Here is a 14,533-nt window from a genome sequence, read left to right as displayed (position 1 = left end):
TGTATATTTTTGAATCCCTTAAAAAATTATTTAAAAAGCAGGCTTTACATAAGGCTCTTTACCCCCTCCACCATTTCAAGATCTTTCAGTATCTGTACTGCAACTAGTTCAATTTGGTCTTAATCATCTTAGTCTGAATGAATTACTGTATACATCTCCTAATTCCTTGACATGTTAAATTGTGTGAAGATCATTCAGTCTGTTTGATAACAAGCATGGAAACCAGGACAAGTGACATGCTGACAAATCTGCTTGACTGCCTGGTTATAGCCCAATTGGTGGAACGAGTGGGTTAGAAGTGAATTGTGGTTTGGGCATAATCCTTTTAACTGGGAAAAACAAGGTCTGCAAAGGTAAGGTCCAAACAAAGAACTCCCTTATCTTTTTCTCCCTCAAAATTGACTCAATATAAGAAAAGAATTTTAAGCCAAATCACATTAGGCAAAATAAAACTAAGAACTGAGGAATTAGACAATGAGTCTAATGAGTCAATTTTCTAAATCAAAGTCCAGTGATTGTTGTTTACTCAAGAGCAGTGACCAAATACTCTGTATCCTTGCTTAGGTAGATGATGGCAGAATAGTAAAGAACATTAATCCAAAGAACAACTGGGGAATTTGATGCTGCTTGTATCAGAGACCAAACATGGTAGCTTGGTTTTACTGGTAGTGGTGAAGAGTTAGATAAAAACTTTTTAGAATGGTTTTAGGAGTTTCATTGTAGAGTAGGTTTTCTAAATCTTTCTCCCTTGATTCCATTTTGTCAGTGAAATAGCTCTAAAGCCAAAACGTGCTCACTCTGCAGGCAAGGGTTGTGTTATAATCTAGTAGATCTGAGCTTTTGCCTGAATCATCTAAATTGGATGATTACTTCCAAATTCAACAAATAATGTTTGGTCCTTACTTTTGCAAAAAGCTGGATTAATGTGAATGAGACTGTTTTGTTTTGTTTTTTCCTTTAAAGGTTTTTGTTAATAGCTATAGAACCAAAACACTATCAAAAGGCTTTTAGTCTTATGATTATTCTCATCGCACTATATTTTAAAACAGAGGACTGTCATTACATTAAAACAATCTCATTAAGTTCTTAGATTTAAACAAGAAGATTTTGTTTAAATAAGCAGATTTTGTTGCTTATATATGTCTTTAAAATGTCAACAGATATACTGCCCTCTGATCAATTCAAATATCCGTAATAATGAAATACTTTGCATAATAAACAAATACTTTTCTGGGTATTTACAGCTTAGCACATTGTAAGTGCTCAATAAATGTTCCCTGAATGAATTTTTAAAAATTAGACATGCACATATAATAGAAGTGACGAGGTTTTAAATGCCATTCTTTATTAGGGTGTTTTAGGTGGTATTTATATTTTGATAAAAATGGGAAAACATGTAATATACAATTAGTCTACAATAGCCACGTCTAACATCTGGCTATTGGAAATAAACTCAGTCAATGAACAGTAACTTACTATGCCAGGCCCATGAGAAACAAAGACATACAAATGAAAGGCTACACTTTTCATCTTTTACCTATAAGTTTGTTGCCACGTAGAAAGTCTTAACACTTGAGAACCAACATTCCCTTTTAAATACAACAGTGGAGAGCTGTAGCTTCTGAAAAAGGGCAACTGTGATCTACTCTGTGCTTGGGTTGAGAACCTGAGAGTTCTAACCAGAAGAGAATCAGAGTTTTGGGTCCTGAGTGATCAATTGTATGTCCCCTTAATTCATCCAGCAAACATTTACTGAGACCCTACTAGGTATAGACACTGGCTCCAAGTTAGGGATGGGAAACCATATGTTGAGTATAACTTGGAGACCCATCAGAGACACAGGTCAGGAGAGAAGGAGAATATGTGAAACATTTACAAAATCAAATAATTATAACACAATGTGGTGTTTTCACTTATGTGTATTCCACTGCTTAGGGAGAACAATGTTCTAGGAAAGGAAAAACTTCGGTAGAATATGAGGGAAATGTTTTGGTTGCATCCACCTTAAATTACTCTCTGCTTCTCAGGAGATTTGGTAGTACTTATCTAGGCATGCAGTGATTGCAGGAGCCTTTTTCACACCTGAAGAGAAGCAGTAACTACCTCACTGCATTTTTGTGCAGAGACAGTCTCCTTGAAGCCAACAGCTGGGACCTCTCCCCAGCTGTCCTAATCAAGAAGCTGTTGCGTTCCACTCCCAGGAATAAACCTTAGCGAAGCCCCGCATGTGGGCACGAGGGGATGCTCCTGGTGGCATTTCTTGTAGCAGTGCTGTTCACAGTAGCCCCACACTGGAAATTCTACTGTCCATTGACAGTAGAATTGATTCCTAAACCATGAGCTAAGAGAAGGTATTCATATAACCAATACCATGTGGCAATGAAAATGAAGAAACTCCGGCTGCATGCCACAAAGGGGATGACTCTTACAAACACAATACCAAGGAAAAAGAAGCAAGAGAGAAGGATTAATAATGTATGGGTCAATTGCTAAAAATATTTAAAACCAGGTAAAATTAAACTGTGTTGTTTGGGGATGCCAAAACTATAAAAAAGCAAGAAAGTGATTGTCACAAAATCCAAGCAAGTATTTACCTCGGGGGAGAGGGTGAGGGTGTCATTGAAAAGGCACACAAGGAACTTCCAGGATGCTGGACGGTGTTGACTTATTCATTGTTACTCTGTGCACTGTTTTTGGAAAATATTTTCTTAATGAAAAACAAAAGGGTGGGGGGAGTGAAATGTGTTGCCACGTCTTTTTCCCAGAGCTCTCCTCTGGAGATGTGGGGTCCAGGGCTGAGTGTGGGGTCTGGAGAGAGAGGACCTGTGTTCAAGATTGGGCTGACTGTGTGTTCTCCAGGAAGGGGGGCTGCTAGGTGCCATGAAATCAGTGAATTTAGTGCAGTTTTCCAGAACTGAAGCTCACAAGGACCCCCAAAAAAGAATGACTCTTCACTTCCCCCACACTCCCACTACTCCTCCTGGCACTAACCCGTCTGCCTGTGTGTGCCCCTGCCTGTCTTTGCCACTCTCATGTAATTTCCCCCCAGGACAGAAACCATATCTCTTTAATCTTTCCTCATTCCCCCCCCAAAAAACCTCGTACAGAGGGTTTAAGAAGTTTAGGTCTGCATCCCAGTTTTGTCATTTCCTAGCAGTGTGACATCTCCCCTCTCTGAGTCTCAGATTCATCTACGAAATAGGTGTAAACACACCGACCTCAGCAGGTTGCTATGATGATCACAAGAGAAAAATGGGTGTGAACTTTTTATAAATTGTAAACTACTTTTAATCATTATCTCCTTTTAACTCCTTTCAGGTCTTCTGTGATCCTGCGCTTCCCCCAAACCTATAAAACCAGGAACCTGGAGAGGCAATGATGCAAGGGAGTTGGCAGAGGGAGTTCAGAAATAAGCTCAGCAAGGACTACCCTAACCAGGCCAATTTCCTCATCTTCCCAGCCCCAGCAGGGGCCACGGTCTATTACTAGAGGCTCTGATCAGACCTAACATTTTCAAAGGGAAAGGATGAAACTAGAAGCTGGCTGAGCCCTGCACTCCTGCCTTCCTTCCAGCTGGGTAGCTGATAAGCCCCTTCCCTTCTCTGAGCTTTCACCCCTTACCTGCAAAATGAGGAGTTTGAACCCCATGGTGTCTGTAACACTTTGGGCAAGGCAGACTACCTCTCTGTGTCTCAGTTTCCCTTTGTATCAAGTGAAGGAATTAGGCTCATCTCAGTGGCTTTCAACCCTGGCCACTCATGAAAAATCACCAGGGGAGATTTAAAAAAAATACCAACCCTGAGAGTCAGTCTGAGAGTGAGCCACTCACTGCACTGTGGGATCCACCTGTCAGGGTGTGATGGCATGAGGTCCTGGCCTAGAAGTAGTGGGCAGAGCGAGTTAGCACCCAGGCTCCTGCAGAGCTTCAGGAGCGCTAGTTCTCATTCTTGCCTCACACACCACCACCACCAGGAGCACAAACATCTGGGAGAACTTGGTAAAAGTATATGTTTCCAGGTCTCAAGCCTGGAGAGTCTGAGTCTGTAAGTCTGGGACAGGGCCTAGGAATTTGCTATTTTGACTATATCCTCTCTGTTTCTTATACTACAAGTTTGAGAGCCTCTGGCTTACAGGATGGGCAATGCTTAACTTTCTCTCCTTGCAATTTCCTGATAATGCAGATAGATTGAACTCTAGCACCTGAGCCTGAAACAGAGGAGAGGAGGAAAAGACACCCCATCCCTCGGTCCTTCCCACAACCTCCTCCATTCATTGACCTTAACTTGGGAGCCCTCTAGGAGGAGGAGAGATCCATCAGAGTTTTATCAGAATTTATAGTGCTCTTCATTCTTCTGCTGCCTAGGTCCCTTCCAAATCTTTTGGTGGCTACACCATCACCACATTCCAAAGAATACAGAAAACAAAGAGAAGGGCAAAGAAAAGGGATAAGTACAAGAAAGGGAGAGAGCAAGGGTGAAGAAGGGGGAGGGAGGACAGGAGTATAGAAGGCATTCCAGAGATATTTTCACCTTCAAAGTGAAAACTGGAATCCTTAAAAAAAAAATCCTAAAATATAATTTTACCTTGCTCCACCCCATCTCAAGCTTGTTTTAAAGGATATGTGTGCCAAATCTACTTTACCAAAGGAAAGTGCAGACGGGAAAGTATTAGCTAGGCTATTTTTTAAATGCTCTAATAAAAAATGTGCACATAATCACCGTAAGAGGTCTTTGCACCTGAATCCTAGCTTGCTAACATGTCCCTGATCTTTATACATCTCCCCCCACTTCCATTTTTTCTTTTTTTCAAATTTCCTTTACCCCTGTGGACCAAAATCCCAAGTAAGCAGTCTCCTCAGATAGAAGTAAATGATGTATTTACCTGGTATGGAGGATGTGTCTTCATAATTCCAAACCAAGAGGAGAAAGCCAGTCAGCAGCAGGATTGGCATGGTCGCCACAGGCATGACTTCAGGCACCATGCTGGTGATGTTGTAATGCATTGGGTTCAGCATTTCCAAAATCATCGCACTTTCTTTGGCTTCTGGGAAAGCAATTTAAAGTCCTGTGGAAATCAAAGGGGCAGAAAAATTTAGAGAATCCCCTGAAAGTTCCACCTATAAGTACTGCTGCTTCCGAGGATGCTGTACTGTACCATCCACACTTTGCTTTATAATGTGATTGGACACTTAGACAAGACAAATTTGTGGTTACAAGTCAAAACAAGCAAGCACAAGAGAGGGCTTTCGCTTGAAGCACAGCATTTCTGACCTTGATAGAGTCTCAGGTTCATTTAGACACTTGGTTTGATAGTACCTTATCATTTTGCCCTTGAGTGGGTAGAGTGACGTGGGTTCCCAATTGAGAGCCAATTTTTTTGCCAAAATACAAGAAAATGAAGCTCATTCCAAAGGTGGAATCATTTCGTGACTTCACCAGAGGTTTTTGTTTAAGCTGTCTTCTTCTCTTGAAGCCAAGTCAATTTTTAAAAAAGAAAGAAAAAATAGAACAATCCCCAAACTCCTTTCCTTGCTCAAAATGACTTCCCCTGAAGAGTAAAATTCTACAGCAAGAAGATGTTTCTTGGATTTTGCTGAGGTGTTCTCAGATCCTCCCATTAGGTTGTCTGTTGAATTCATTTAGACTCAGGGAGGACAGTCTTTATCAGCTTTAATGAGGATCTAAAATCTCTTGTACCACCAGATGGGTTAAGTCCTGTCCATGGGCCAGTGTCAGAGATTATGGGAAAAGAATGGGAGGGAAAGATTAAAGGGAGAGGAGAAAGAAAGAAAGAGAAAGGGAAGGAAGGAAGAAAGGACAGGCAGAGTAGAATGCCAACCAGCAAAAGGGTCAGATGCCAACAGCAACTAGCCTCCTGGGGAAGGCAGTCAGTTTTCAGTTCGATGTGCTGATTCTGTTGTATTATTCAACAGTGTTTGAATTTGCCTTTTCCTTCGGATTTTGTATCAGTGCTCTCAGAAGAGAGTTTCAGAGATGGTAGTTTGTAGCTGATGAGGGTTAAGTTGAATAGCTTTGTATACCGAGGAAGGAGCCACCATTAAATGTATTTCCCAGGAGCAGATGATGTGCTCCAAGGTTGTCTGCCCTTAGATAGTGCCCTACATTTCAGGGACTTTCAGTAGCTCTGAAATATACTTTGGCTGGATGTTACCTAGTAATGAAGTTCTAGGGCCTGTGATTGTGTTTCAGGACTCTGTGAACACCCTAAAACTCTGTAGAAAACATTGTATCTGCTTAAGAACATTTTTGGGGAGAGAGATGCCGTAACTTTCACTGGATTCTTAAAGAGTATATGATATATATCTCCCAGGATCTATATGAGATCTTAGAAATCCAATCAAAGACTGTCTCCAGACAACTACAGAAATTTAACAATGCAGTTGAATTCATGCAGTTTTATTATTTTGATGATTCATTCTATTATTTCACCATTTAAATAATTATCAACACATGCACGCAAGGCATGTTTGTATGTTGAGACTGAAAAGTTATGTCTCTTATCCTTTGGTTCCTTTGTTAATGAGAAGCTTTTTTGAACAGGTTGAAATTTTTAGAATTTTAATTTCCAGAGTGGAGAGTGGAATGTTACATCATTCTGAGTCTTCGTGAGTTTCTCTGACTGCCAGGACCCTTGAGGTTTCTATTTATTACATATTGATGAAATCTGAACCCATTTTAAAAACATAAATGAGAAAAGTGGCTGTGTAATAAAGGATGAAGATGTCCCAGGGCAAGTGTGGCTAGCAAAAAATGTCACATTAAAAGACCTCAAAGATATTTCACAGCTTTGAAAATACAAAGGATAAAATGTTAAAAGTTAGATGAAAGGATAAAAGTTAGAAAATACAAAGGATAAAATCCAGATTTAGGAAGGGGTACAACAGTTCAACAAGATATTGACACGACGCTCCCTCTGTTTCATAAGCAATATGAAGAGGAGGAGGCAAGGCCTGTTCAAACTACTCATGTTAAGTAGGGATAAGGGAATTTTTTTTCCCATTTCTCTACATACTTATTACCTACAGCAAGAGAGTTTTAAAGACTTTGACAACAATTTTTGAAGGTCATGGAACAATTGCAATTTTTCTCGTTGATTTTTAAGATTGCTTTGTACAGTTTCAGCTTGCGTGGTCATTTTTATGGTCTTGTACTACCATGCAAAGTGAGGACTGTGTATATATCTAAGTGTTTAATGGGGCTAAGAAGCCTGGTTCCTCGTCTTCCTCACAAGTATGTCATAAAGAACACCTTTGAAAAACCCAAAAGGGTGAAAATTTTTTTTAACACTGTATGTCAGTCATTGTTCCAAGCACTTTACAAATATTGAGCCATTCTTCCTCACACACAAAAAAATGATTATCCCCCATCTTATGGACTGGGCAGCTGAGGCATAGGGAGGTTAAGTAGCTTGTGGCAGAGCTGGGATTGGAGCCTAGGTAGTCTGTCTCCAGAGCCTGTGCTCTGAATCATGCCATTTTGCTGCCAATTAGGGGATTCATCTAGTCCCTACAGTCAGGGACTTTTTTGGTCATTTATTTTCATGCCCAGCCAATTCAGAACAACTCTCTTTAAAGGATTAAGCTTCAGAACTGCCAAATTCCAGAGCTGGCAATGTCCTTTGCGATCTCTCCTCCTCATGAACTGTTTTCCTTGCTCAGTAGAACATTCTGATGGGCCACACACGCAGGTTGAGAAGAGGCCTGTGAATGACAGTACAGGAACAAAGGACCTAGAACATCATAGAGGTGGCTTATTCGACCCCTCTTCTAGGGACCCCCCCATACACATATACATACACATGTTCTTCTGTCCACAAGTTCTACATACCTTTAAGGGCCATCTGAGGTGCCTACGTCTCCTCTGCCCTTTGAGGGTTCCTTCTTTGGGTTCTGTTACAGTAATTTGCAGTATGTTCTCCCACTCGCTCAGGCATCCCATGATGTACTGGGTACTCTGACCACCTGATAAGCCCGGGCCAGAGCTGAGGCCTGTGTTCCCGGGGTGTGGAGTTTCCTGGAGTGGAGTCTCAGGTGTCTTAACAACTTCACTTAATGGTCTGCTGATCTTGGCAAAACATGCCAGCCCCTTCCCCAAAGTCCTCACCCTGAGTCAGGGCAGCAGCAGGAGTCTGAAGATGGCAACCATGAGCTCTAGCAAAGTCTGGGACCTTGGGGTCAGGACACACCCTGGGCCCAACAGAGGATGGATTATCTGACACCTGTGCCAGGAGGGACTCCCAGATGCCTTGGTATAGGCCTGGCCTGAGCCGACCTTGCAGCAGTATGGGGGCAACCTGTTCAGCAGAAAGAGGGACTCGGCTCTGGGTGTTGACCCTGCCCATCCCCACTTCCTCCTGTATACGTGCTCCACCCCTTTTATGCTCCTACTCCCAGAGAAGCATGACCCAGCCACCTTGGTTCTCCCTGCTGTCACCCTCTGATCTGGGTCCCCACAGGGCCTGCTCCCCCGGGGCTGCTGCTAAGAGCAGGACAGATATGATCTTGGCCCCCAAGAAGGTGACAGATGGACTTGGAAGGGGAGTGTACAAACATTGTACAGGTCCCCAGGTGAATGAGAACTTCTAGGAGGGGTTGTGCTGGGGAGGGGAGCATGACGCTAAACAGAAAGAAGGATCAATAAGGAACAGAAAGAAGGCCAGTGACCCAGGGCTGAGAGAGCAGGAGGCAGTACTGGGCAGGACTAGGCTGGGGATGGCGGTGGAGGAAACCCTATGTAGTAGAAAGCATTAAAGATACTGGAATTTATCCTAAGAGGAAGGAGAAACCATTAAAGGACTGTAAGCAGGGGCCAACAAAATCATATTTGTGTTTTGAAAATTGAAATCACTCTGGCTGAGTGGTGAGAATACAATGGCAGTGGGTGGGCGTGGTGATAGAGCAGTGAAGGGAGACCAGTTAGGAGGCTTGAGAGGGAGGTATGGGCTAAAGGCAGTCACTGATTGATATATAGGTAGAAATGAAATCCTGGGCTATGAAAGACATCACCCAAGGAGACTGAACATAGTGAGAAGGGTATCTTGAGGGACACCAACATTTAATGATAGGTAGAGGATAAACCTTATGAGTTTACAAAAAAGGCAGAAGAGGAGTGGCCAGAAAGGTAAAAGGAGACCCAGGAGAAGCAACTGTAGCCAAGTGGCATGGCTGGGATTTACAATAATGACTAGTAGACAGGAAGTAGGTAGGAGTGTGTCCAAAAGGCACAAATCTCTGAGGAGCAATTTTTATTATTAGATTACAACAGTTGTTTCACAAGAGCAGCAAACAATATGGATATAGTGTCAACAGTCCATTGAAGAGAGTGAGAGCTGTTGGCCGTAGCACTGGTCTCACGCACCTGAAATGTTTACCAGGTGCTTTGCATGCATTTTCGTCACTCAATCATCACAAACAACCCTATGGAATAAGTTCAATATTATTATAGCTACATTTTACAGATGAGAAAACAGTTTTGGAGTGTTGAAGCAGGTGGTGAAGGTTGGAGGTGAACACCAGTCTGTCTGGCTTGAAAGACCATTCTATTAACTGAGACGCAACACTTTCTGCTTCCTCTCACCTGTTTCCCTTCTTAGATTTCTGTGATGCCACATCTCCTTGTTTTCCTTCTACATCTCTGGTCTCTCCTCTTTTTCTTCCAAACAAGCAGTCCATGCCCACTGGTTTCATTTCCTTTCTACTCATTCCCCCTTAACACCTGGCTTCTGTCCCAAACACATAATGATACCAGTCTCTCAGAGGTTACCTTCCTATTTATTAAAGGAATAATCCACACCTTTTCTTCCGTCCATCTTTGTTCATCTCTCTCTATGGCATCGGGCCCTCCTGGCCCTTCCTCCTCCTCTGTCTCTTCCCCTGTGGCGACTGTGACCTGCTGTTCCTTTTTGCCATTGTTCCAGCTTGGTCCTGTAGACCTGTTCCTCCTTCAGGCCTCAAACCATGAACATGTCTCCAGCCTAAGCACTTTGCCCTACCTGCTTCATACTTTCAAGAACCTATTAATACTTTTCCTGTCTTCAACTCTCACCTCTGTGTGGGTGCTCTCCCCCATTCCCTCCTCGGCCCTGTGCTCTTTAACACCATCTCTGAAGCCCCAGCTGCCTAGTAATTGTCACTACTTAGATGTCACCATCACTTCACACTTATTACATCTAAAACGAATCCATCGACATCCTCCTAGCTTCCTTTCCCACCCTAACCTCCTTATATATCGTTATCCCAGTCTTTCTGCTTCAAAATCTTGGTGTGTTTGACTAACCCTTCCCTGCTTCCTTCCCTACCCATATCCCTTTCCCAACCTGGCCTAACCGTGGGCGGTCACAAAGTTCTGGGATATTCCCTAAAAGCAGCCTATCCCTGTTTGCCTAAACGTCCTTTACCGCTGGCCCATATCTTAAATTTTATAGTAGTCCTTAACCTTTTCCTCTTCCCTGTTTATGGTCATACATATGCCCAGTGGTCAGTTGAAGGCAAATTCATATCCACCTTCTAGACTCTTGCCAAAAATTACCTTGAGCTCTCCAAAACTTGTTTTCAAAAGCCTCTTGTGAGGGAGCGGATGTGGCTCAAGCAGTTGAGCTCCTGCCTCCCAAACGGGAGGTCCTGGGTTCAGTTCCCAATGTCTCCTAAATGAGCATATGGACTAGAGAGCCAACATAGGGGAGCCAGTGTGGCTCAGTGGTTGAGCACCAGTCTCCTGCATATGAGGTCCCAGGTTCAATCCCTGGTCCTGGTATCTCAAAAAAAAAAAAAAGCCACTTTTGAAAAATCTATTGGGGATTCCCGGTACCTGCGACCCTCTTGGCAGTCTCCAGTTCTAAGGCTGGGCAGGTGACATGTGGATATGGGATGGAGTGGAAGGACTTGTAGCACATTATGGAGTACAGTCCTCTCAGAACACTAGGCATGATACCAAACAAAACATCTCTCCATGGGCCCAGTGCAGACTCTTGCCCACTTGCAGCTTTTGCTCAGTATCTGAATTAAGCCCAGGGACCTTCAAGGGGCTACACACTTGTACCTCAGTGTTTGCCTCCTTTGCCTAGTCATGCTTTGGTGCCAGGCCCTGGGCTGATTCTGAGTGTCTATGAGATCAGCCACAGATTTCACTGCATTATTTAAAGAAGGGATGTCATCAGGACAAAAGATAAAATCATTTAGATTTATCTTTCTGAGCGGGATGTACTTCTGATAAGTTTCCTTAAATCCTCTATAGATTAGGATGGGGCATTAATACATTGAAAGTCACATCCCTCCTTTGGTTTCCTCTCCTTTTAGAAGGTGAGCTCTCAAGAACAGGGATCTTTGTCTTTTCTCCTTCACTACTGTATCCCACTCCAGGGTCATGCCGGGAACTTTGTACAGGCCCACTACAAACCTGTTGCCTGAGTTTGCATTCTTTGTATCTTCTGAGAAGATCATCTGAGAAGCCCCATCATCTGAGAAGCCCCTCCCCTAACACTTTTCCTTGCAGTCTTTTCTGCACATTGCCGCCAGATTTTCAACTCTCATCAATCCCCTGCTAAAAACTTCTTTGCGTAAGGTTTGACTGCAAGGGTTTCAAAGTCTGACTCCTCGTGGACCCACAAATGTCCTACCTGCTGAGTCCTCCTCCTCTGTGTCTTCCCTGCTGGTCCAGTTCAGCCCCGCAGGCCACATGGAAGAGGTCTGCTTCCTCCTCGCCTTCCCTGCAACTTTTCTTTTTGGTATAAATATTCCTCTTCCTTTTCTCTTTGACGTGGGCCCTGGGCTGTCTTGCTTTTGACTGACAGTGACATATAAATCAGAGTCTTGGAAGGTTTCATTTAACAAACATTTATTAAAGACTTTGTCTGAACAAGTCACTATATTCAGTTTTGTTTCTAGGGGAGAAAGACAGTAAGGCAAACTCCACTGAAGGAGCTAGAAGCCAGGATCATAGTTCTCTAGAATGACAGGGAGAGCTGCACATGAACTTCTAAATTGAAGAGATAGAGTATCAGAGCTGGAAAGAAACTCTAAGAGTACAGTTCTCTCCCTTTACAAATGAGCAAACTATGTAAGATCCAGGGGAGTAAGGTCACTTTTCAATTGTCACTTAAAGTAGAAAAGCTTTACCATGTACACATTCTGTGATCTAATTTCCATACTCTGTCAAGGAAATTCCTTGTTCTGGAGTAGAGGAGAAAGAATAGGAACCAACAGGGGGTTTATACCTGTTGGTATAAACATTGTGGTTGGTCTAGAACACTTTCAGGACTATTGTCTTGTCCATCCTATATTCCCAGCCCCTGGGACTAGCCACATATGTCAATTGAGTGAAAAGCCCAAAGAGGTACCACTGGGAGATCTCCACTGTTAGAATTCCAATCACACAGGAAAGATTTACTGACACTGCATAAAAGGCAAATTTCTCTCTCCTGGTAAGTGCACATACCACCAAACCTACACGTAACATGAGTGTGTAGACTCAAGAGCTCTTGGGTGTCAAGCAGGACTGGGACTTTCTTACTCATCTTTGAGGCCCCATCAGTTCTAGCATGATACCTGGCACAGAAGGTACATAATGCATATTTGTGGAAACTCTTCTCAGTAGCTTGCTGGCCAACCACCAGCAGGCCTGGGGCTTAGAGATGCTTCTGTGGTGCCCTTTTACCTTTGCTTTCATCTTCACTCCACTTCTGGTGCCTCTTGTCCTCCTGATACTTACCCTAATGTAGTCTCTAACTCTTAATCATTAAAGGTGGCATTTCAGGCCATGAGAAAGGAAGGTGAGGATAGTATTTGGGTTCCTCAGAGCCTTTTGTATATAGAGGCTGCCCACACCCAAACCATGCTCTTATCAGCAGGTAGATCCTGACTCATGGAGGAGGAGAAAGGGCTCAACCAGGTACCAGTCCAGCAGCAGCAGTTGTTTCTCTTAAGATTTTCCCAACACTTGGGTTTTCAGTTCAATATAACAAGACCTACTACATTGCCTGGCACCAGAAGGGATAAGTTAAATGGATTTTCCAGCCAAATGTTGGCATCTAGCCTGAGAAGTTAAAAAAAAACAAAAAACAAAACAAATGACAGCACAACAAGAACAGAATTTGGAATCATAGCAACTGAGTCCAAGTCTCAGCTCTGTGACTAACCAGTCCCATGACTTTTGTTCATTTCTCAAGCTTCCATGAGCCTTGGCTGAGGAAGTGAAGTCTCTCTACTTAGGACACTGAAGCAAAACTTCTAGAGCTGTGTACCGGTAGAGTTGCTTGTCTTTCCTGGGCTTTAAGGCCTCTGTGGCACATGGAGCTCTGTGTTTCCGTGTCTGTGGCAGCAGCAATGGAAGGTCCCCAAGTGGATGCACAGCCCTTGTGGCAGCATAGATGCCACCAGTGAAGCCACTGAACCTGTTTCTTGTGGCAGGATTTAGAGCCATGTCTAAGTCTTGGTTTCTAGGATTTACCACAGTGAGGTCCCCAGCACCTTGCTTGCTGGGTATGATCAGCTCTTGCAAGAGCAGCAACAAAGCCCCCTCCTGTACAGAACAGCCAGCCGGCTCTGCAGTGGGATGTTTTTCCTCATCACACCATAAATTCCTCCAGGGCAAGGACTCACTTTCTGTAACCTGCATGGAGACTGCCATGAATGCCTTATACCTCGTAAATGCTCAGTAAATGTTGATGAAGTGAATGAATGGGTGGTTAGCATGTTAAGTTCTTTATCTCAAGTCATCAAAGAATGACACATTGACGTACCCCTAGAGAATATTTTCATTATGCTATCTGTGATTCCTATTGCCAAGTTCTAGCAATGCAGTGGCCCATAGTCACCACCCAAACAGTCAGATAATAGCAGCAATGATTGGCCTTTTCTTGTGAGCTTATCTATTATTTAATGAACAGACTGTGAGGCCACAAAGATATCCTAGAGCATGGCCAGGCAGGCAGTCTCTGACAATGAGCCACTGGCTGACCCCAGCCTGTTGCTGGGGTTACTCAACCTCTCAGGACCTCCCTCTCCTTATCTATAAAACAAGGAGGTTGGGCCACATGACCTCTTCTAGGTCTGCAGTCTGATGCCCTTACCCTTTGTCTTAGCTTTCTCCTTCCCAATCCCCCCCTGCACTCTCCCAGTGCCTTTACCATCTTCCCCAATTCCCCTTTTCTAGGCCGGACAGTGGGACCTGAAGGCCCAGGTGCCCAGGGATAAACTCAGAGGTCAGGGAGACTGGGGTGTGAATGGCCTGCTTTGGCCATCTTCTCCAGCTTTCTTCATTCTCTTTGGAGTTCCAGACCCATTCTGAGAAATCTAATGAAAGCTGTGGAACCTCACTCTGGAGAAATACACTCATGAATCAAAATACCGCATTACTTTATGAATACAGTTCTGGGTTCCCACACACCCATGAGACCTGTCCACATACCCTAAATTAGCAACTCTGTGTCTATTTCCTTTCTCCATCTTCTGCTTCAAGGGCCCAATGTCCCAGAGGCTCTTTCCAAATCAAAACCACCTTCACTGACCAGTGGAGTG

The 14,533-nt window shown here is 43.5% G+C and overlaps 1 protein-coding gene and 1 long non-coding RNA gene across 2 annotated transcripts in view; one reads left to right on the top strand and one right to left on the bottom strand.

Moving 5' to 3' along the window:
* CYP19A1 (cytochrome P450 family 19 subfamily A member 1) overlaps positions 1–5,447 on the bottom strand; it is a 33,269-nt gene extending 27,822 nt beyond the window's left edge. Inside the window, exon 1 of the mRNA XM_058294198.1 lies at positions 4,882–5,447. Within this exon, the coding sequence (XP_058150181.1) occupies positions 4,882–5,026 (145 nt within the window). The 5' untranslated portion in view covers positions 5,027–5,447. The remainder of the gene's footprint in view (positions 1–4,881) is intronic.
* LOC131278005 (uncharacterized) overlaps positions 1–14,533 on the top strand; it is an 89,701-nt gene that overhangs the window by 28,841 nt on the left and 46,327 nt on the right. The window lies entirely within an intron of this gene.

Source organism: Dasypus novemcinctus, chromosome 3, assembly GCF_030445035.2.
Source record: "Dasypus novemcinctus isolate mDasNov1 chromosome 3, mDasNov1.1.hap2, whole genome shotgun sequence".
Classification (NCBI taxonomy): Eukaryota; Metazoa; Chordata; class Mammalia; order Cingulata; family Dasypodidae; genus Dasypus; species Dasypus novemcinctus.
The sequence above is the reverse complement of the archived record's forward strand: the minus strand, read 5'-3'. Positions and strand labels throughout refer to the sequence as shown.